Here is a 24,064-nt window from a genome sequence, read left to right as displayed (position 1 = left end):
TTGGGGACATACCCATGTTCCTTGGGAATATGCGATGCAATCAGTGCAGCAGTGTAGCGAAAAAGAACAGGCTCCATGAGACATAACCACACAGATGCATTCAGTATTACGACCGTTCACTGAGCTCATTGTCAGTAAAGTAGTAAGTGTACTAAATGCTCGTAATGTATTAATGTAGCGACGGTGAGATGGCCAATGGCCATTGGCTACACTGATATATTTGTACAATTGTACATGTAGTGTTCGATAATCTAGCCGCTCTGTTAATTGTAAGTTAAATATTTTAGGTTAAGTGACTTGATTATCACAAAAAGCCGGTTTTTGCAATAATTCTTATTTTAGAATTATTTTGAATATCAAGAATGTGTTCTAAAAATATTCAAGAATAATAAGTAAAAGAAGAAATTATGTGGGCACGTGTACAGTACGAAATTGACCAGGAGAAAGTGGATGTGCCAATATCTTTTTTTCAAGATCATGAAGTTGTAGTGAAAGAGTTGGAAAACAATGTGAGAAGACCAGAATATAAAGTATTTTGGAGCAAAAAATCATCCAATACTCCAGCAAAGATGCTTAAAGAACAAGGAAGAATTCTCGATGTGGAAAAAATAATACGTGGGAAGAAAAGTGGTCCTATTACAGGATACTACAATGCCAAGCTGATACAATTTGCAGGTTTGTGCGGATTAATATAAAATATAGTTATCCAAATATAAATTCACATACAACAAGTAAAATAACCAGTTTACATCAGAGTTGTTTTATTGATTACATTTACACACTGTCCTTAATTAGGTTAAATAGCATCGATAGTTCTTTGACGGTCTAATTACAGACATTCTTCAGAAGGAATGAAATGGCTATAATTGACCAGTTAGTCTGCTCACAACTCAATGTTACTAAACTCGATTAAAGATGCGATTAAGGATAGCATGTATCGTCGGTCATTTACGTATGTTTTCAGGATCTCTAAAAGAACTTCTGGCTTTATTTGAAGAACCAAAAGGACGCCGGCCTTTGAAACCCAATGCTAATTCAACTTCTAGTGAGATTAAAAAGCAGGTACATTCTGTTTGTATGATTAAAAGTTAGTGAACGTTTGCTTTTGTCCAATTTTCAATCATTAGTTGTACTTGATTTTCCTTGACAGTCAATGAAGGGCAAAATTAAAAAAGAGAACAAGTCTTGCAGTGAAAGGGCTAGACAACTTAATCTTGATCGCATCACTCAATCAACCGTGGAGGAAACAGAATCTTCGCAATCTCTTACCTATATGTCTAAGAGTGAAAGTGAAGAATCTAATCCTGTATTTTACTCTGCATTTCTTTTTTCAAGTATTATTTTACATATTGTTTTTAATCACACTTCTATTTTTTTAAGGCTAATCTATCTGACACTGAGCTTTACTTTTTTAAAAAACAAGAAAACTCTTCTGCTAATAATGCAAAAAACTTAAATACTTTTTCAACGTTTGCGAATATTTTTCCTAATGAAAAGAAAAGAAAAAAACCCGAAGATAATAGTTTCTCAGTGGAGTTTGAAAATTTAACTAAAAAATTAAAAGAGAAAGACAGATTAATAGAAACTCTTTATTTGGAAAAGAAAGAAAATAAGAAGTGGAAGAACGATTTTTTGATATTACAACAAAAGCATAAAGATCTTCAAGAGCAGTTTAATACCTTATTAAAACTAAATACCAAATGGCAAGAAAAAAAAATGTCCCGCCATAAATCTCAATCCTCACACAGGTCATCTAGCCATAACAAATCATTATCTCATCACAGCATCGAAAAACAAAACACTCGTAAGTACTTAATTGTTAGAAATAATCTATAAATAAAATGTAAATGTATGTTATATGGTTTACATTTATTTTAATATTTTAATTTATGTTGTATGTTATACAGAATGTCTGATTTAAGGTTGCCAAAACAAAAACTGGAGGTAGATTAGGTCAAACCGAGAAGAAAAATTATGTACCATTTTGCAAAATTCCTATTAGTTATCGAGTAACTAATTTAAATATTAGAGCAAATGAGCGCTTGGATTGAACGCGGTGAGCGGTATGGCGAAGAGAGGTGGAGTCAACGAGCGACGGTAGACAAGCAGCAAGTGGCGAGTGGGGGGCGACGCGAGAGACTTTTAAAGTCTTGTTCGCGTTTCAGAACGCGTTTCAGTGCGCGCTACGTGTCGCGCCATTGTGCGCCCGCTCATCTTTATCGCTGCCGCGACTGATGAACATTCTCGCGTCTTGTACTTTACGACCACAAGTGCGACAGCTGTATAACGCCCCAAGTGCGTTCGTTAAGTGCAAGCTCCAAATTGCGCTTACTAATTGCCCTCGCCACAGCGACCGGCTAACATACCCGCGTCACGTGATCAGCGCGCCCAATACACATCACCAAATCACGTGCGCGCAGAGTACCGCGCTCACATTGTACGAGTGCGTTCACCGTAACTTTACATTGTACAGACAGACTATTAAAGATATTTTGTGCATTACTCCACGAAACATAAGTGTCTTCTCCTAACCGCACGCCTGATCCCTGTCGTGGTCGAACCCGGCGTCTTACGCTAATTGGCAAACCGGAGTTACGCCCGGAAACGAAATTCGCCAACATAAATTCTGGTCCTTCGAGCCGGATCGGCGTGCAACTTTTCATTCGCACAATTAACGGATTGAGGGCAATTCTCGTCAAGAGGAGAGTACGACACGCACATCCGTGCTAACTATGAGTGAGCAACTCCTAGAAAGACAGTCCCAGAGACTGAGAACGGTTGACCGCGCGCTGGACAATTTTAAGAAGATTGGCAAAAACAATCTGACTGCGGCGAAGATTCGCAGTCGCATCGGTGCCTTGAGGGATGTCTGGGCTGACATCAAAGATGGACACTTTACACTCCTGGCCGCTATTCCCGACACCGAGCGGACGACTTTCGCCTACTTCAGGGAGCAGCAGTACGAGACCTATGAGGAGAGGTATCAGAACGTTTCCGATTACATGTCGGAGTGCCTGGAGGAGTTGGAGCCAGTCGTGAGTCACAACCAGTCATTCGCCGCATCAACTATGCGCTCGGACGCATCCGCGTTTTCGCTTTCGCACCTTCCATGTATAAGTCTTCCTAAATTCTCGGGGGAGTTTCGCCAGTGAAAAGCGTTTCGAGATCAATTTACTGCCTTGATTATTGACAATCGCGAATTGTTAGACGTTAATCGTTTGCAATATTTGCATTCTTGTGTGAAGGGTGAAGCCAGCGATGCCATACGCAATCTGGCATTAACTGACGCGAATTTTAAGATAGCTTGGAGTTTGCTAATAACGCGGTATGATAATTGCCGTCGTTTGGTACATGATCATGTACACGCTCTTCATACGCTTTCCCAAGCGAACTCTGATTCCGCCATGGCTCTCACCGCGTTGCGCAATAAGGCGAACATAGCGATACAATCTTTAAGGAACCTCGGTCCGTCTGTTGATACATGGGACAATATTCTGGTTTATTTGCTCGTTCAAAAACTTGATAAAGGCACACGAAAGGCCTCGGAATTGTAACTTGGCGATACGTTAGAGTATCCAACATACAATTGGCTTGACAAATTTCTTCTATCACGAATACGTGCGCTCGAAAATGTTCTCCCGGCTTCGTCTCCTGCCAAGAGCAGTAAACAAAATTCCTCGGTTCAAGCTCACGCAGCTAACGCATGTTCGAACAAATGTCCCATGTGTCAGAAGACGCACTTCTTGTCCGCGTGTCCGGACTTTCATAATAAGAGCATCGCTCAACGGCGTGATTTCGCGAAGAAATTCCATTGTTGTTATAATTGTTTGAGTACACGGCACACTCGTGATGCGTGTTCGAGCAAGAACACGTGCCGTCAATGTCAGCAAAAGCACCATACGTTGCTTCATGCTACCGATGTAAATAATAATGGCTCGATAACTGAGAGCTCACCTTCATGCACGGACTCGAAAACAGACACGAATGCCGAGATAACTTCGCATTTATTATCTCACACTAGCTTTTCGAAATCGAATATTCTGTTAGCCACCGCCTGGATTAAGGTGAGCGGGCTCAACGGTCGACATAGGCTGCGTTTCGCTATTCACTCGCAGTACTGGCAGCACTGTAAATCCGTTCCAATATACGCGGCAGTAAGCTGTCAGAGCGTTTTCGTGTTCATGTGACGTCATAGATTTTGTCGTCACTTCCTACTTTCATTACTGCGGCTCGCGAGGTGAGGCATTCGCAGTAAGAACATGGCGGCTATGGCGGCACCGTGGGCGGCACCTTTGGAAGAATTGGTCCTTGTGGACGTGGAAAGAAACAACGAGGAATATAGAATAATCGTTAGTCACGAAGATGCGGAAAAAGCCCGAAAAGGTTACTAAATTAATGTAATTAATATAATAATAAATAATTTCGATATTTTCATAAATCTGAATACTGTTATTTATTTTATAGACATGACTTTTGCAACATTATTGTTGAAAAGTATTAAGGAAGGAAAAAACCCGTGCAGGCTTGCAATGCTGCATCACTTACTACCAATAAACGTAAATATCATAATAGGTATACTTAAATATAAATATATGAAATGAGTAATTTTTTCTTTTTTGGAGGTTAGCTCCCCTTGGATTATGAGCGTAGGCGCCTTCGGCCCTGCCTTTGGGCTATGTGATGCATCATGAAATGAGTAATATCATATGCAGGTTATGTTAATTTATTTTATGTATTTCAGCGAGTACCAGTACGAACAGTAGTACCAGCATTGTTGGAATGTGAAAGGTAAGCTAAACTTGATGCCTATATTCCTATATGTCTATATGCCTATTTGATGTTTAGGTAAACGTACACGTATCAGTAGTAACAGTAATAGTGACAGTAATTACAGTACTAGTGACAGTAGGGACAGTAGTACCAGCAATAGTAGTAATGAAAATACGGAAGGTAAGCTAAACTTGATCCTTATATTCTAATTGTTGTACAGATTTACCTACAAATATGTAAAATGTTCAAAGCATTATACGTTTTATAATATTACAGGCACTCATATTTGGAGCAAAGATGAGACTTTGTTACTTTTAAGTATATATAATAATTATAAAGATGAGTATCACAACGGCAAATGTACTGTAAAACAATACTGGAAGAATATAGCAAAGATTATGCAAGACAAAGGTTATGACGTAACAGGCATAAAATGCTCTACGAAATTTCAAGCCCTAAAACGTACGTACAAAGGAATTGTAGACCACAATAACAAAAGTGGCAATAACCCTAAGAAATGGGAATACTTTAAGGTATTTGTTGTGCCGTACCTTGGATCGCAGGGTCGGCACGGAGTTCTTTTGGATCCGCCGGGAGGAAGGAGAATAACTCAGCCAGTTTCTTGGTCGAACGATGTTTAATAAAGTTATTATTTGAATGATACAGATATCTTCTTATTTCGCTGCCCTGACTTGCGGGCGTTCACAATATATTAGGTTACGTTCGGTCGTGCGCGATATAGCCTTTCGTTCTAGACTGCCCGCCGCTTCTTGGAAGGGCGGGCTTTTATCTCCTCGCGCATTAGCTTCCGCGATGCTGACTTAGCTGTCAGCGCTTTTGCTTCCGAGTGAGCGACCTGGATGCCGCTTGCAAAACCCGGAATGCCACCTCAGGTGAGTTTGGCAAGATCCGGAAGTAGCGCTGACAGCTAGGTGTCGCAATTAGGGCGCGGTGACTTTCGCCACACAACATCCCTCCCCCCGTGGAAAAAGAAAACTGAGGTATGAAGTTTTCGTCACTGCTTCCTTTTTCCATGGAAGTTACATCATATTACAGCTTATTTTCCTAGTTGTTTGCGGAAGTCGCGTCGTGTGTCTTTCCTTGTTCTTTTCTTTATTATCCACATGATCGTTACCACAATTACATTGGCATTTTTACATATATCTGAGCCTCGCATGGTGCGTGCGCGGTTATGGAATACGTGGGATAATTTATTATGTCGCATACAAGTTTTGTGTCGATGTGTGTACATTTATCTAGGTCGCTTTCTTTTAGTGCATGGTTACGGTTTTCTTTATCTATCGCAAGGGGGGTATGTGTGGTTTTAGATATTACAAATATGTTTTTATTATCGTACACCGGAAAGGGCGTTCTGCGTACAATTTCGTAGTTCGGATACGTGGCAATCGGGAGGGTTAGGATGGTGTAAACGTTAGGGTTTTCATAGTATGCATTTATTTTCACATAGTTTTGAATGGTATTCCAATTGTCAATTTGTATTTCGAAACGAAAATGTGATCCTCGGGATAGGTGAGAAGTCGCCTCTTTTAATTCCGCTACAATGGTTTCGAGGGGTAGTAATCGCACGAGTATTGCACCGTTTTTCGTATAGGTAGAATATTCTATGATATTCTCTACGTCGGCGTCGCTTATTAGGTCAGTGGTTATGGCGGTTATTACTAACAGGGGTTCGTCTATTTCTTCGCGGCGTAGTATTTTCGATACTCGCTGTTCTACTCGTTTCGTGATGTTCGCTAATAATGATTATCCTATTAATATTATAATATTCGCGTTTAAAATAGGATTTTTCCTTGTTTTATTTATTAATATGTATCTATATTTTGCTTTTACTCCTTTATAACTGCTTTTAAACGGTTGGCGTGGACGCGTAACGTCTTTCGTTTTGTTTTAATAGTATAGTTCACGTCGCTATGCTTTTCGAGGATCACGTAGGGTCCGATCCATTGGGACTCGAGTTTTTTCGATCGTCCGCGTCGTACTGTCTCGTCATGTAATAGTACCTTGTCACCTACTTTAAACGTGTCCTTGTTACTCTTCTTGTCTGGTGGTTTTGCCTTGCTTAATTTTCTGCTGGCGTAGATGTTCGGTCGAACTTGGCCTACTGGCCCCTGAGAACGCACGGCTCCGGTGGCGAAATCTGATGCGTCCGTCGCCGCGCTCAGCTTATCTTCTTTTAAATAAAATACATTGCAAATTTTTTCTAATGCTTTTCGCTCTTTGCTATTTAAATGATCAGTTTGCAATTGCGCGTATAATTTTTTGAATTGCGCTGAAATGGATTCGCGTTTTTTGGTCGCGTGTAACGTGGGTACGTCAGTTGTGTCACTTACCGGCTTCTCTTTTAGAGTTACGCGCGGTATGGGTGTCTCTACTAATTTTTCCACGCCGTTGGACATGCTTATCGGTCATTCGAAATCTGTCGGCTCCATCAAACAGTGTCCGATGAATACTCTTGGTGTAGGTTCTTTACCTTTTACGATACCTACTCTGCTGCGGGGTGGTGAGTTCACCTTCTTTTATATGGTCGGAGTTTAAATGTAACTCTTCCGATGTGTACCTGCTTTGTGGCGTGTGAGATAACGGCTTTGCGCTTTGTGAGGAAATCATTCCCCAGTATTCCCTCATGATCGATCGGGAAATCATCCTCTACCACGTACATGGTATGGCGTATTTTCTGGCTTCCGAAGTCTACGGTTGCTTTTATTTTTCCGAGAGTGTGGATCTTGTGTCCCGTCACTCCGGTCAAAGTCAGGCGTTTTTCTCGCACCATAGTGTCGCCTTTTAAATTTCCTACTTTGATTAGCGTCAGGATCGCTCCTGAGTCTAATAAGAAATTTGTCTTGCCTTTCTTGGCCTCTTGAATAGGCAGTGTTATCAGGTTTAAGGTATGTATGTTATGTTTCCCCGTTATCTGCAACACTTGATACTCCTCGGCGGCTCGTGCCTTATTCTTCTTTGGTCTCTCGTCTTCTTCGCTGCCGCTACTAGAGGAAGATTCATCTCTCGTTTCTCGCGATTTCTTTTTTCTTACTTTTAAACCATTTACTGGCGCCTTTTTGGGGGCGTCCGTTTTCGATCAGCTTGATCGTTCCGTGTTGGGTCGTCCGTTCAGCGACCAACACTCTTCTCGCTTATGTCCGGTCTTTCTGCAGTAGGTGCACTCGATCGTATTTATCCCGCCGGGCTTGTCCGCTTTCGGCAACGAGAATCTATTTGCATGTCGGCTCGTACGGCAATCTCGCCCGTAATGGCCTGTTTCTCCACATTTGTGGCACTGTATCGCCTCATTCCCCGGATATCGCGCGTTTTCCGTGTTACAGTTAGTTTTGTTTGTCGTCTGTCCGTTCCGCGGGGAGGGGCCCTTTACCTTTTTCTCCGCACTGGCGCCGGTTATTGCTTCCTGCAAAGTTCGGTATCGCTGCGCTCTGACTATCATTTTTATGTCGTCGTGCAGTCCTATTTGGAAATTGTGCAGTGCTTGCATCTTAATGCTTTCGAGGATAGCTTTTTGCTGCTCCTGTGAGTGTCCTTGGCCTTCTTCCATGGCCTCGTATAATTCGCGTGCTAATTTTTTCACGCGTCGCCCGAATTCCTGCGCGCTTTCTCCCGGCTTTTGTCTTAGGGAGTTAAAGTCCAGTTGCAGGTGGGTCATGCCGCGCTTGCTAAGATATTCTGACTCTAGCTCGCGCTTTAGTTGTTCGAAATCGCGAATGTCGCGCGTGTTGAAATCCGTCATTGCTTTGCCCTTGAATTTGGTGCATAATATTGCTTCTAACAGCATTGCTTCATCTACGGGCTGAATATTCTTCATTGCGTACGTGCTTGCGCTTATGAATTCGCGAACGCGCTCTCTAGATTCTCCGTTTATTTCGGGAATCATGTTACGGGCTTCCTTTAGGCTAAGGAATCCGACGTGGTGCCCTGGCTGACTACGGACGTCGCTACGTGTTCGTCCGTAGGTGACGTCCAGCGGGCCCTGGCTGCGTACGCGTCGCTCTCGTGCGTCGGAGCAATTGTAAGTGGTGGATTCTAGCCGAGTCATGCGTTCCTGCATCTCGCGGATTGCGCGAAGGACTTCTACAGAGCGCTCGAACTCTGCGGCCTCTGTGCGGTCCATGCGTTCCTGCATGTCGCGCATCATGCGTAGCACGTCGCTGAGCACGGAGTCTATTGCTCCTGGGCTTGTTCGCGTCGGCTCGGGGGCTCGACTTTGATCAATCTCGGACGGTCGCCCGTTTGTCGCGGGTCTGAGCCGCTCTATTTTTGCGTTAATCTGCGCGGGTGATATGTCCTCACGCGGTGCGATAGTCGCTGCAGCTCGTGGCTGGCTCATCGTGTTGGCCCGGGGGGTATAATCCTCTTCTGCGGGGTCGAATGTATCGCTGTCGTACGAGGTCAGGGAGAATTCTCCTCTCCCTACGTTCTCGCTCTGCGTATCGGCCGAGGTGTCCGATCGTGCGTCACCGTCGGTCGGGGGCAATCTGTGTGCGTCACTGTCGTGATTGTCGCTATTTTCGTCGCCGCTTTGGTTAGCTACATTATCTCGCGGGTTTTCGGTCGCGTTATAGAGGCTAGCGTCTAAGAATTCGAATTCGCGTTCCACTACGACGTTAGGGTGTAACTCGAGCACAGGCGTATTATCGCCGTCAGGTTGCGCGTCTAGGTTTCGGCGCACGCGGTCTAATTCGTTGTTCGTAAGTCGTGCGGCGCAAAAACGGTTTCGGATGCTATTTTCTATCGCTCGCTGGGCGCGCTCGCTTAGCACGAAGGACGCGTTGCTGACAGGGAGATGCCGGGATAAGTCGTCCGACATCTATCGTTTACGCTTGTATTCCCTGTAATCGCGAAGTTTCTTTCGGCGTTCGCGGTTGTATTTCCTGTAATCGCGAAGTTTCTTTCGGCGTTTGCGGTTGTATTTCCTGTAATCGCGAAATTGATTCTCAGCGTTCGATCGCGGGGGACGCTCACTATTTCTACGCTCGGCGCGTGCCGTGGTCGGCTTACAAAGTGTTTCGGACTTACAGTACTGCCGCGCAACGCATGGTGTCCGCTTTCTGCTGTGTCGGAGTCCTGCAGGGCCGCTCCGCTGCTTTGTGTCGTCTCTGCTTCGCGGTTTCCCTGCTGCGCTGCTTCGCTGGCTCGGTGCGTCCCTGTGGCGCTGCCTCGGGCTGGCGAGTCTGTGCGGTAGGTCGGGGCCTCTCCGGTGTTGCTGAGATGGGGCACTCGGCGGCTGCTACCGTCGTTTCACTCACTCACTCGGGATCTGCTGGCAGTTCCTCTCCGGGATGTATTGCTGCCGTCTTATGACCCGTTCCCTTTTGCAGGCGTACCTTCTGGCAGGATGTCCTCGCGTCCGGTTGGCAGATCCCACCGCTGCCACCAATTTATTGTGCCGTACCTTGGATCGCAGGGTCGGCACGGAGTTCTTTTGGATCCGCCGGGAGGAAGGAGAATAACTCAGCCAGTTTCTTGGTCAAACGATGTTTAATAAAGTTATTATTTGAATGATACAGATATCTTCTTATTTCGCTGCCCTGACTTGCGTTGGGCGTTCACAATATATTAGGTTACGTTCGGTCGTGCGCGATATAGCCTTTCGTTCTAGACTGCCCGCCGCTTCTTGGAAGGGCGGGCTTTTATCTCCTCGCGCATTAGCTTCCGCGATGCTGACTTAGCTGTCAGCGCTTTTGCTTCCGGGTGAGCGACCTGGATGCCGCTTGCAAAACCCGGAATGCCACCTCAGGTGAGTTTGGCAAGATCCGGAAGTAGCGCTGACAGCTAGGTGTCGCAATTAGGGCGCGGTGACTTTCGCCACACAACATATTGTATATTTTTTTAAAACTTATTTTTATGTAAAGACGTATGCATGTTGTTAATTATATATCTTTAAAAACTTATAAAAATTATAGAAATTATATCTAATTATAGACATAAATGTAGAAATTAAATATAATGTACTCTCTCCTTCTTTTTGCTTTAGATTATGCAGGAATTATTTGCGGACAAGCCGTGGGTGCAACCATTGGCAGTGGCTGGATCTCATGTTGATGAAAGTGAAGAAGAAAAAGAGGACAATCCGCCAGAAAAGTGTAAGATTAAATATACCTATGTACATATAAAGTAAATTTATTATAGATATAAATATTTTATAATTATAATTTTAGGTACTAAAAAAAGGAAATTAAACACATTTATAGAGCAATATATAATAGACAATAAGGAAGAACGAAAGAAAAGAAGAGAGATTCGAAAACAACAGCATGATGAAAGAATGGGTGCGTTTAAGCGGATTGATAATTTAATGGAACAACTGTTACAAAAAAAAGATTAATTATGTGAAATATTATGTGATACTAATGATAAAAGTTTGGGTTTTCAACCAATATTTAAGTTTAAGCATTAGATGTGATGCAATATTTTGAGTTTAAGTATTATATTATGTGATACTAACGATAAGAGTTTGGTGTTTTAACCAATATTTTAAGTTTAAGCATTAGATGTGATGCAATATTTTGAGTTTAACCCTCAGGGTACGGACTGGGTTAGCGTAACCCGAGCGAATTTTGAAAGTAGCGCCATTTCAAAGGAAGTGAATGGTGGGGGTCCGTACCGGGGGGGGGGGGGATCTTTGAGGTAGCTACTATGTGAGCGCCAAGGGGCAGCGTCAGTCTACGCTTGGTGCTCAAGTTATACGATTTTAAAAATTGAACTCGGGTAGTCTACACCCAGTCCGTACGGAACGTTACAAAATCCGTTTTTCAAAAAAAAAAATTTGTGTTTTTCGAGTATTTGCTGCAGTAGAGTATTCTGGTATGTATAATTTACTATTTTTAATATACTTTTATGCATTCTAACCTCAAAATGATGCTCTGTAGCATACCAGCATAACGTATCCGTGCATGCATGTTATTTCTCGAAGAGTTGTGCTACTCTTAGCATAACTCTTCGTACGATGCGTCGAATAACGATTTCTAATATTTATTTTTACGATCTATCATTGCAGAGTTTTTTTGTGAAAATGGCATCGCGTCGGAGAACTCGGAGTGTTGCAGCTCTCGAAAAATTATACAGAGAAACCGAGGATGAGAGTGTAACTGAAAACGTACTTGTACTTGTAAAACTTTTTACAAGTGCCTAAGATGTGACAAGGCTATGTGCAAAGAACATGTAGCGAAAATATGCTGTGAATGCGGAAACACCGTGTAATTCTCTTTTTTTTTAATTTTATACAATAAAAATTTTATTTAATAATCAATTTTTGTTATTTATTTATATTATACTAATCAACAACATCCAAAAGAACTATTTTTACTTTAAGATATTTTTTTTTGCGTTATTACGATAAATCAAGCAAGTAACGTTATATCGCTATCGCAAAAAAAACGGGTATTTTCATAGTTAAAAAAAAATATACTTTTTGGAATGGATCAAAAAACGAATTCAGCCATTTTAAAGAACAACTTTTTAGCTTTCAAACGCGACTTATAAAATGTCGATATCTTTTTTTTTTATAAAGTTATGCAATTTTAAAAAAAATATGAATTTTTATGAAAATTTTTTGAGAATCGTTGACATTTTCAAATGTATCTTTGTTTAAACAAATAATGTAATAAATCTATCAACGCCATTGTATTTTTGAGAAAATTTCCGATCCAAAAAAAAAAATTGTTTCAATTGACAAATTATAGCCCGATATACAGTCAATCAAAGTCGTCGGGTTAGGCTAACCCATGTCCGTACGGAACGTAACTTTTTTATAGTCCGTACCCTGAGGGTTAAGTATTATATTATGTGATACTAATGATAAGAGTTTGGTTTTTCATATTTTAAGTATTATATGTGACATAATTTGACATTTTTTTATTTAATACGCGCAATGTATTGAAACGAGAGAGAATACATACATTTTATATAACTTTATATACAAATTGATCATAAAGTTTATTCCGAATCCTTGTACTTTCCATTAATCCTCTGAGCTTTAAAAAGATCAGCTTTATATTCTATATAACTACAACAATAAAATAGTACTAAATATTGATTTATTTATTTTCCAATTAGATCCAATGCTGTTAATACATCATATATCTATTCGCTGTTTAGGTTTAGGTAAACATAGGTTACGGGTGTTACAAAAATCAGTTTGTTGTCGTTGACAAAGGTCATTTACTTACAAATATGTAAAATATTCAAAGTGTTATACGTTTTATAATATTACAGGCACTCATATTTTGCGGAAAGACGAGACCTTGTTACTTTTAATATTAATTTCGTAAAACATTTTAAACCTCTGTTACATCATATTCTTTATCTTATAATCTTTACTACTTTCTGCCAGTTGCAATACAAAGATCAGTTTCACAACGGCAAATATGTACTGTGTAACAATACATTTGTGTAACAGAGGTTTAAAATGTTTTACAAAATTAATATTAGCGGCGCATATTACATGTTTATGTTTTGGATTGACAGCTTCCAATCTCATGCCACATTCAAAATCTGTCTTATTGGCACTCGTATATTCACTAAATAAGTTTTCAGGCGTTGCACTAGCATACAATGCTTCCAAATATTCATTCCAATCAAAATTTGAGGTCTCTGAAGTCCAATAATCTTGAATATGGGAAGAGCTAGAATATTGTGTAATATTTATTTTATAAATGTATAATTACTTTAATAATAAATGTAAATATTATAATATGTAAAATGTGAACAAACCTTAATTACATATTTGGTAATAAATTGTACATAATTGCATTTCTTTTATCAATGCCCTGTCTCTGCTCAACATTGTCTTCTAATTGTGCAGGTTGCGCAATATTTGGCTCATCAACAATAATAGGAATGTCTATCATATCATTTCTTAACAAACAGATATTGTGCAGAATGCAGCAAGCCATAATATATTTCGGGATTACACGAGTTTTCCGCATTGGAAGTGTATCCAGAATGCTTCGGAAACGACCTTTTAACAAACCTAACGATCGTTCAACAATCATCCTTGCACCAGACTGACATTTATTAAAATTTATTTGTCTTTCAGTTAGGTGACCATTGTCTTTAAATGGTACCATAACATATTTGCTAATGCGATATGCTGCGTCACCCAGTATATGGCTGTCATGTGGGAAATTTTCCTCTGTGAACATGCTTTCAACATTTGATAATCGAAAAACACGCATGTCATGTACAGATCCCACTTGTCCCGTGTAACAATGAATAAACCGTAGTTGTGCGTCACAAATAACCTAAAACAAAATTATATAAAGAATAATAAAAAAATAATAATTGTAATGTTGAAACTATACATTTATAGTAACATAAACATTAATAACTCTTACTTGTAATTGAATAGAATGAAATCCCTTTCTATTTACGTATGATTTACCGTGGTCTTGTGGCGCAGCAATTCTTACATGTTCCATCCACCGCACCAATAACACCTGGGAAACCGTATTGATTTTGAATGGTTTCCATAGTTTGCTCTGCTTCTTGTCTAGTTGGCCATTTGATAAATGTCCTTACTTCTGCATATAAGGCATTTATTACTCTATGCACACATCGCCATGCAGTGCCTTTACCTACATTAAATCTGTCTGAAACACATCTGAATACTTTATTTGTAATACATTGTAATTTCTTATTATAATTCACAATAACAATCATATGCATGCTGCTTACCTATAAGAATTTGGTGTAGCCAACATCCATATTGCAATAAGTAATTGTTTCTCAGGTAAAATTGGTTCTCTGCCAAATCTTTCTGTCTGTTTGCAGAGTTTTGGTCTTAATAACTCTAACAAAAATTGAAAAGTATTCCGTCTCATTCTAAAACAATTCATAATTACTTTGATAATAATCTTTCTTTATAAATGTGTCTATTCTTATTATTTATTACTATTACTTATTTTTACTTATATCTAATAATAATTATTTTTTTGGTTACACATTTTTTATCACACCTATTTTTTTATTATTTTTTATTTACTTACCGAAAGTGCATTTTAAATTCTTTATCAGTATATAAAGGCACAACATTTTCAACGTAATTTTGGCAACGAAAATGTGGCATTACATGTGGCTTAGCTATCATTAGTAGTAACTCGTTTTCCTCATCTGATGAATCACTGTCTGAGGATTCCACCAAAAATCTCGCGAACTCACATAGGAGCACACTATTTCGATCCATTTCGGGGATAAGGTCCACTTAACTCACAATTTAAGTACAAGATTATTTTTTATATGTTTAGAATAGGTGCTCCTATCGTCGTGTCACGCCGTGTCTAAAGGTTAAGATAGGTTATATTTCTTTCTTATACATAACAACAGTCGCAGTACTGCGGATATCGTTCCGTTATTGCAGCGTTATATGCGGTAAAAGCAACAGAAGTAATTACGGAACGATCTCGCAGCTGTGCTCAATGACGTCACATCGTCAGTACTTACAGTGAATAGCGAAACGCAGCCAGCATAGTCCGCGCGTTATTGGATCAGGGTTCGGACACAACTCTGATCACCGAATAGTTAGGGAGCTGGCTGCCAAAATTTCTATATGATTTGTTCATGTGGCAGACATTATTAATAGCGATAATTGTACCATAAGAAACATTAAGGACCGCGTCTGCCACCATGGTAGCGCTGCGTTGTCAATTGACAGCGCTTCGAATTTGTTAAAAAAAAGGGGGTACTATATGATTTGTTCATGTCTGCCTCTGAGCCTGATGTTCAGAATCCTTCTGAAAACGAAGAAAATTGAAGAGGCAGACATCCAGGGCTCTGACTTTTGTAGTAATCAATTTTTCAAGTTTTTTTTATGATTTAAAAAAGTGTATATAAAGTGTACACTTGGCAGACCTGAATTGTTCGATTAAAGACAATGTGAAAGACCACAGAAAAATGGTCTGCCAGCATGTTACCTCTGCGTTGTCAATTGACAGCGCTTCAAAAATGTAAAAAAAAAATGTGTGCTATATCATGTGCTCATGTCTGCCTCTTGAGCTGATGTTTAGATTTCTTATAAAAAAAAAGAAAATCGATGAGGCAGACATCCAGGCCTCTGATATTCCAAAGGCAGACCATTTGAATATTTTTTTGAAAAACTCGACGCTTTTTAAATTTATTTGCTCTTTTTTACTTTTTCATTACCTGTTGGGTTGAGTTAATAAAAATTACTAAACAAAATAATAATAGTAAAACTATTAATAATAACAATAATGAGTCGTAATACCAGCTTTCCCTTGATTTCAGCATGAATTTCAAAAAATTGTAGGGGAGACCGGGGTTTAACCGTCAGTTTTTTTTCGGTGCCGATTTTTAACAAGAAAATAAATAATTTTAGTTAAATATGGTATACCACTGTAAAGAGTGAACCTTTAGCTACAAAATTTATATAGGAAATATTTATCTACGTCGCTTTGTTTAACCGGTATAGAGCAATAACGACAACGGTGGAAAAATTGAAATCTCAAAAATGCCGGGGTTTAACCGTCACACTGCATTTTCAATACATATACGTACATCTAATCCTGAAAAATGATATGATACATCTTAATAATTGTTTTTTAAGAGAAAAATATAAAAATTTATTTAAAATTTTTATGCGAAACATTATTAAAAAATAGTTACGAGGGTTCCTCTTTCCGCAGAAGTCACTCGCCCGACTTGTTTCACTCCTCGACGTCCGATGACTCTATTCGGTGTCTGAACGGTTGTAATTCCCGTCTCATCCATATTCCATATGCAGTGAGCCTGGAAATGCCCGGAAATGCCTTGGAAATGCACCCGGACTGCTTACTGACGGATTAACCCCAAACACAAGTTTCAGGTTTGATCGCCCACGAAATATTAGACATCAACGATAATGAAAAAACTACACTGGATTCGTGTTCAGCATGCATTACTCTTTATAATCACGTACCTCGAGATTTGGAGAGCAAATATTATTGCAGATATTACAAAATTTCCACGCGCAGAAAATGTAACTTTCACCTTCCGAAAACACGTTTGCCCTCGTAAAAATCATAACACGGCAGGTAACCTGCCGAAACTCCGTTGGTCACATGGGTACTATAAGCAGCGTTTACAATGTTAATAGCGAGTTCGCACAATATACAGGTTCCGAGATATTTGATTTGACGGTTCAACCCCGGCGACGGTTAGGCCCCGGTCTCCCCTACAGCTCAAAATCAGTGAGCAAAATGTCTGCCAAATTTTTTTCGTATTCAGGGAGTCATAATGAATCGAATGGACGCAACTAGAACCATGAACAAATGACTTACAAGGGAACGGTCGGAAGTGTCCCTACCCGATTTGGATGCGCTTTGGATATGTTGTTGAGCATCAAAAAATATTAGACTCGTATTTTTTTTGCTGCTTATCTCGACGTTTATTGGTTGAAAAAACCCGATTTGGAACCTACCCGATTTGGATGCGCTTTGAATATGTTGTTGAGCATCAAAAAACATTAGACACGTGTTTTTTTTTGCGGCGTATCTCGACGTTTAGGGGTTGAAACAACCCCTCGAAAATAACGGATTTTATAGTTTTTTGCAAATATCTTCGAAAATATAAGGCGTAACGACAAAAAATTTGTACGAAATGTTTATGGCTTTTTGTGCTTTTTACAATGGCGTAATCAGATTTTTCAAATTTGTCACATTTTTTAATTTAACCCCACCCCCACCTATTATTTTTGCCAAATATAACAATTTTTCCAACGCAAATTTAATAGCGTCAAATGCCAAATACAGCCATGTGAATTTTTATTATGATACCATTATTAGATTTTTGGCAAGACGAGATGATATGTGGTATAGGCGTCGCGCTGTAGGTATGTGTTGCGTTATTTCTGTTCAATTGCGCCGTACGCTTAAAAATTTCCATTTCAACTCCGGGATGACCGAAAGCGCTGATGCAAGGGCCAGCGCAAGGCACTGACAGCGAGAGGTTAACGCTATTTCGAGAGTCCTAGACTAGCAACGGAATGTCGACTCCGACATTATAAATACCGCCGAATTGTAATATTGGGCGGGCAGTCGCAAATCATAATCTGAACGAACACGTGCGTCACATTAACCGCTACAATAATATACTATCCCGGTTACGGCACAACAAAATCAACAACCAAATTCACGCATTTGAATATCATTTGCTTGTGTCATAATTCCGAAAAGCAAGCATTTTAGATCATAAGTCTGAAGTGTAAAGAACTGTGTTGTACGCTGTCGTTTTGTGAACATGTAAGTGCATTTTTATTGTTAACTTTTATTTTTTTCTTACGCTTGTTACTTTTTTCTTTGATATTGAATATAACTTTTTATTCAGCTCTTACTCAATCTTTGCCAGTCTTGCCAGTGACTATATAATCTTTTTTGTTCATAAAATGTCACGTTGTAAGCACCTACTATAGTATATTGTGCACCGAGAAAAAGCAGCGTTTTTCAGACGAGTGTGAAGTTTGCCACCCGAGCCAAAGGCGTGAGAAAAATAATAGGGGGGGGGGGGGTGGGGTTAAATTAAAAAATGTGACAAATTTGAAAAATCTGATTACGCCATTGTAAAGAGCACAAAAAGCCATAAACATTTCGTACAAATTTTTTGTCGTTACGCCTTATATTTTCGAAGATATTCGCAAAAAACTATAAAATCTGTTATTTTCGAGGGGTTGTTTCAACCCCTAAACGTCGAGATACGCCGCAAAAAAAACACGTGTCTAATGTTTTTTGATGCTCAACAACATATTCAAAGCGCATCCAAATCGGGTAGGTTCCAAATCGGGTTTTTTCAACCAATAAACGTCGAGATAAGCAGCAAAAAAAAATACGAGTCTAATATTTTTTGATGCTCAACAACATATCCAAAGCGCATCCAAATCGGGTAGGGACACTTCCGACCGTTCCCTTGTTAGTAGAGCTTTTTTTTACATTTTTACAACTACGTCCCGTGATAATGCAGAGCCCTGGATGTCTGCCTCATGGATTTTCTTCGTTTTCAGGATGATTTTGACCATCAGCCCCAGAGGCAGACATGAGCAAATGATTTAGTACCCTTTTTTTTTTTACAATTTTGAAGCTCTGTAACGCAAAAACGCAGCGACGTAGGACCTTAATTGACTGGACCAAATCGATTCGTATTGATCTGAACTTTAATCCCTATCGATATGAAACATGAACAAATCATATACCGACATGGCAGCTAGCTCCCTAACTAGAACGTTTGGCTCAGCGATTGCGTTTACCGCGTACGCGCGTCTCCGTCTCTATCACTGGGATCGGCGAGACGGCTGCCACAGCACGCAGCGCAGCTAAAGTTCACGTGTCAGCGCGTGACGGCACGGGCCCGTCGCCCTCCGTCTCCGCTCTTGTTCTCAAGTCGCTCACGACTTACATTCCGCAACGCGTTCCGGATATAACGAAACTGTCGTACATTCGCAAACTTAAGCTAGCTGATAGCGATCCGACTAGCGCGGCGCCGATTGACGTAATTATCGGTGCTGATTTGTATGGCGCGATCTTACTGCCGGAGGTCCGTAATCGCGCCCCTCATGAGCCCGTCGCTCAAAACTCAATTTTCGAATGGTTCCTGTCCGGACCGATGCCTATGCCGTTGCAGTCACGGCCGGCTCGCATTCAAACGCACCACTGCATGGTGCTGTCAGAAATCTCCGACCAGTTAAAACGTTTCTGGGAGGTTGAAGAACTTTCTCAGCAGACTCATCTCTCACCTGAAGAGATTTGATGCGAAGAACACTTCGTGTCGACGCATTCTCGTGCCCCCAACGGGCAGTATATAGTGCGGCTGCCGTTCAAATCGGGGCCCCCTATCAACATTGGCGACTCTAAGCAGTCTGCAATCGCGTTGTATTCGCGTCTCGAGTCACGGTTAAAAGCAAATCCGGACCTTGCAAAGGAATACCACGAATTCTTAGCGGAATATACGTCTTGGCCACATGACCAAGATACCCCTCGAAGACCCCCCTGATGGTCAAATTGTGTATATACCGCATCATGCCGTTGTCCGCGAGCATAGCGCGACAACTCGTTTGCGCGTTGTCTTCAATGCCTCTCAACGGACCTCCAATGGTCTCTCCTTGAACGATCACCTAATGATTGGCCGTAAATTACAATCCGAGTTATCATTCATTATCTTGCGATGGCGTCAATTTCGGTTCGTCTTCACCGCCGACATCGCCAAGATGTATCGCCAGATTCTAGTCCACAAGTGCGACGTGGATTATCAAAAAATCTTATGGCGACCCGCGCCAAACTATCCCTTGATAGCATATCAAATGCTTACCGTCACCTACGGTAACGCCAACGCGCCACACGTCGCTCTTCGCGTGGTCGAACAAGTCGCCGAAGACGAAGGTGCTGATTTCCCTCTAGCAGTTCCGGTATTACGGCTTCACACTTACGTCGATGACTGTGTGTTCGACGCCGATGACATACCGCTCGCGCTTCAGACGCGAGATCAACTAATTTCTCTCTTGAAACGAGCAGGATTTCACCTTCGAAAATGGGCGAGTAACAATCCCTTATTGCTCGAAGGCATCGATCCGCAGGATCATGGTCTTGCTTCAGCAAAAACGCTCGAATTCGACGAGCGCCTCAAGGTGCTAGGTATCAAGTGGCATCCTCATACGGACGTCTTTCAATTCGACGTCACGCTTCCAGAGTCGGTTCCCGACACGAAGCGCTCAATTCTCTCGACAATAGCTCGAATTTTCGATCCTCTCGGCTGGATGGCTCCCGTGGTCATCACCGCGAAAATCTTGATGCAGCAGCTCTGGCTGCTTCGCTGCAATTGGGACGGTGTCATCCCTGACGATCTTCTCCGTAAGTGGAGAGATTATTATTCTCAGTTATCGCTACTGCGACAAATCACCATTCCGCGTTGGACCGGTTACGGTTCCGATACGCTTACCGCGGAAATTCATGGGTTTGCCGATGCCTCCGCCTCCGCATACGGAGCGGTTATTTATTTAAAGGTTACGCATCTTGACGGAACATTACGATACTTCTGTCGAAATCAAAGGTAGCTCCGCTCAAGCCCATGAGTATTCCTCGCTTGGAGTTATGCACTGCGGTCCTGCTCGCGCGTGCAATCGCCGCAGTGCGATCCGCGCTTACCATTGCGATTCGGATATATCATTGTTGGACCGATTCTAAAGTCACTAAAGCCTGGCTTTCGCAGCCCCCTTCCTGATGGAAAATGTTCGTCGCCAATCGGGTGCATGAGGTTCAAACCCTCTTGCCAAACTTCGAATGGCATCACGTGCCATCGCAACAAAACCCTGCCGATCTCGTTTCGCGAGGCGTCAAACCCGAAAATTTGATTACTCAATCTCTGTGGTAGACAGGGCCAGACTGGCTCAAACTATCGTCCGATCAATGGCCCTCCGAGCCTCAATCAAATTCGCCTGAATCGCTGCCGGAAGAGCGAGCTCACCTTGTGCAACCTTGCTAACGATGGAATCTCGGTGAACGATTCTCATCGTGGAACAAGCTGGTGCGAGTCACCGCCTATATCATGCGATTCGCTCGTCGCGCTCGCGATATGAGTCGCTCAAAATCCGTCAATGCGCATTCACAAACCGCTTCGAAATAGCTTCTTCCGGAAGAAATTAATCTCGCGCGCGAATTCTGTCTCAAGAATGTGCAACAAATGTTATTCCCCGTGGAATACGCTCAATTAAAGTCATCACAACGAATCTCGAAAGGCAGTAAACTGCTATCGTTAAACTCGTTCCTTGATAAAAGCGGGCTCATTCGCGTCCGTGGTCGACTCCGGCATTCTGCGTTTCCGGACGACAAGAAGCACCCGGTTGTGCTCGCTGCACATCCGTTAGTGACCGCGTTGATATGCGACACTCATCTCCGTGCCCTCCACGCTGAGCCACAGTTAACTTTGCATCTCCTCCGCGAGGAGTACTGGATCCTACGCGCGCGTCAAACGATCCGCGCGATTCTCCACAAATGTGTCAAATGCGCTCGCGAAAGCGCCAAACCCGTTCACGAGTTGATGGGCGATCTGCCCTCGTGTCGCGTTACGTCGACCTCTCGAGCCTTTCTACACTGCGGGGTGGATTATGCGGGACCGATTCAGGTCAGATCCACTCCCGGTCGAGGTCACAAATCGAGAAAAGCATATATCGCGGTATTCGTGTGCATGACAGTAAAGACGACTCATCTGGAGTTAGTTAGCGACTGTACGACTCCCGCGTTCGTCGCCGCTTTCGATCGGTTTTGTGCCCGTCGTGGTGTTCCCAGCGATATGTATTCGGACAACGCGACCACGTTTCACGGCGCTCAGCGCGAAATATCCGTCGCATGGAGTGAGGCCACTCGCGATCCGGACTTTCAAAATAAAATTGCAACTCAAGGCGTCCGGTGGAATTTTATTCCTCCGTCCGCGCCGCATTTCGGCGGCCTATGGGAGGCGTGCGTCCGCAGCGTTAAATACCATATGAAACGCGTTATCGGGACTCACACGCTAACATTTGAGGAAATAAGCACGCTGTTATGTCAAATTAAAGCGTGTCTAAACTCGCGACCCATAGCTCAACTGTCCGACCATTGTGACGATTATCATTCAATGACACCGAGTCATTTTCTGATAGGTACGGCGCTGACAAGCGCTCCCACCCCCTTGCTTGAGGAAAAGGAAACGCGTCTCACTCGATGGCAGCTGATTCAACAAATGCGCGACAGCTTTTGGAAGCTTTGGTCAAATGACTATTTACACACGTTGCAGCAACGCCCCAAGTGGCGTGAAATTCAGAATCTCGCTCGAGTCGGACGCTTAGTACTATTGCGAAATCCGCTTGGCTCCTCCGAACAAGTGGGAGTTAGGACGAATCGTGGAGTGTCACCCCGGCGATGACGGACTAACGCGAGTCGTTTCTGTAAAAACGGCCCGATCAACGTATAAACGTTCAGTCGTCAAGTTGTCCTTTCTACCGGTTGACGTAAATACCGATTCACACTAATCCCGAGTGACATTCCTCGACATCAATCACGCGAGCTGCGCTCGTTAGCAACTCTACGTCTGTATATATTTGTACATATCCGCATATTCTGTAAATTTAGATCTCTAAGCTTAGTTTAAGTTGTTTCAGCACTTGCAGTGGTCTGTACGGCGAGCGGCCCGAGATCAAACATTCCTCACGGCGGGCGGCTCTAATTTGTTGCGAATTGCTATTCGCGGCGGGCGGTTATGTTCGGAAATCTTTCAATCCGTCGCGATCGCGGATCAATAAAGTGCCCGTAACGCCACCCCTTAGTCGCCCTCCGAACAAGGGGAGTTCCTTCCGACGCGTATCGATCCTATCATGCCGTGATCGCATGATCCGGTAAACGCGAATGATTGGTCGATGCGCGTCGCGCGCCCGAAAGCTCTCGAAACGGAACCGCGAGAGCTCCGGTCTTAGTAGTAGCGAAAGATACTCCGGTTCACGAGGTAGCATAATTGCCGTCGTGCATCCGTTCACTTTTACTCCGTTTCACGCGGTCGCATATACGCCGTCGTGCACACGGGTCTTACTGCTCTTTCAGAACATACGCGTTTCAGTGCGCGCTACGTGCCGCGCCATTGTGCGCCCGTTCATCTTTATCGCTGCCGCGACTGATGAACATTCTCGCGTCTTGTGCTTTACGACCACAAGTGCGACAGCTGTATAACGCCCCAAGTGCGTTTGTTAAGTGCAAGCTCCAAATTGCGCTTACTAATTGCCCTCGCTACAGCGACCGGCTAACATACCCGCGACACGTGATCAGCGCGCCCAGTACACATCACTGAATCACGTGCGCGCAGAGTACCGCGCTCACATTGTACGAGTGCGTTCACCGTAACTTTACATTGTACAGACAGACTATTAAAGATATTTTGTGCATTACTCCACGAAACATAAGTGTCTTCTCCTAACCGCATGCCTGATCCCTGTCGGGGTCGAACCCGGCGTCTTACGCTAATTGGCAAACCGGAGTTACGCCCGGAAACGAAATTCGCCAACAAAATTCAATAAAAAAAATTGTGAAGTTGGCCCCCTTTTTTCAAAAGGTGTTTTCGTTACCTTAATCGCCAGAACTCTTTTTAAAACTTATCAGGAACTCTTTCTATTGCCCAAAAGAAGCCAGAACTCTAAACAGAACTATATTTGGATGATTTGGGGAGGCCAACTTCACACACTCATCCATTTCACCATTTCTTCTCTAAATTTCCACGCCTTGTTCGGTATCCCATCATTGCCTATTGCTTTTTCTGTTTTCAACTTCTT

General features: G+C 42.3%; 2 protein-coding genes, 1 long non-coding RNA gene and 1 pseudogene across 3 annotated transcripts; 3 read left to right on the top strand and 1 right to left on the bottom strand.

Annotated features, from left to right (window-relative positions):
• The first annotated feature begins 4,259 nt into the window (after positions 1-4,259).
• Positions 4,260-11,122, top strand: LOC139778128 (uncharacterized). The gene is made up of 5 exons (XM_071715942.1): positions 4,260-4,383; positions 4,846-4,950; positions 5,047-5,303; positions 10,772-10,880; positions 10,956-11,122. Exons 1-5 carry the CDS (start codon positions 4,260-4,262, stop codon positions 11,120-11,122), a joined length of 762 nt encoding a protein of 253 aa, XP_071572043.1.
• A 334-nt stretch (positions 11,123-11,456) lies between these two features.
• LOC139778135 (uncharacterized) lies at positions 11,457-12,046 on the top strand. Its single transcript, XR_011719491.1, has 2 exons — positions 11,457-11,601; positions 11,795-12,046. It is a non-coding gene; the product is annotated as an uncharacterized lncRNA (long non-coding RNA).
• A 1,468-nt stretch (positions 12,047-13,514) lies between these two features.
• On the bottom strand, positions 13,515-15,208 carry LOC139778127 (putative nuclease HARBI1; annotated as a pseudogene).
• A 4,776-nt stretch (positions 15,209-19,984) lies between these two features.
• On the top strand, positions 19,985-20,827 carry LOC139778126 (uncharacterized). The gene has a single exon (XM_071715941.1). The coding sequence runs from the start codon at positions 19,985-19,987 to the stop codon at positions 20,825-20,827; it is 843 nt and encodes a 280-aa protein (XP_071572042.1).
• The last annotated feature ends 3,237 nt before the right edge of the window (positions 20,828-24,064 follow it).

The sequence above is a fragment of the Temnothorax nylanderi genome, unplaced genomic scaffold (assembly GCF_030848795.1).
Source record: "Temnothorax nylanderi isolate EJ_2023f unplaced genomic scaffold, tnyl_v1.0 TNYL_tig0173_pilon, whole genome shotgun sequence".
NCBI classification, from domain to species: Eukaryota; Metazoa; Arthropoda; class Insecta; order Hymenoptera; family Formicidae; genus Temnothorax; species Temnothorax nylanderi.
This window is presented reverse-complemented; position numbering and strand designations above follow the sequence as displayed.

Coding starts and splice junctions, on each gene's coding strand:
- LOC139778128 (XM_071715942.1), top strand. CDS start 4,260: ATGGCGGCTATGGCGGCACCGTGGGCGGCACCTTTGGAAGAATTGGTC. Junction 4,384..4,845: donor TGCGGAAAAAGCCCGAAAAG/GTTACTAAATTA, acceptor TTTGATGTTTAG/GTAAACGTACACGTATCAGT. Junction 4,951..5,046: donor TAGTAATGAAAATACGGAAG/GTAAGCTAAACT, acceptor ATAATATTACAG/GCACTCATATTTGGAGCAAA.
- LOC139778126 (XM_071715941.1), top strand. CDS start 19,985: ATGTATCGCCAGATTCTAGTCCACAAGTGCGACGTGGATTATCAAAAA.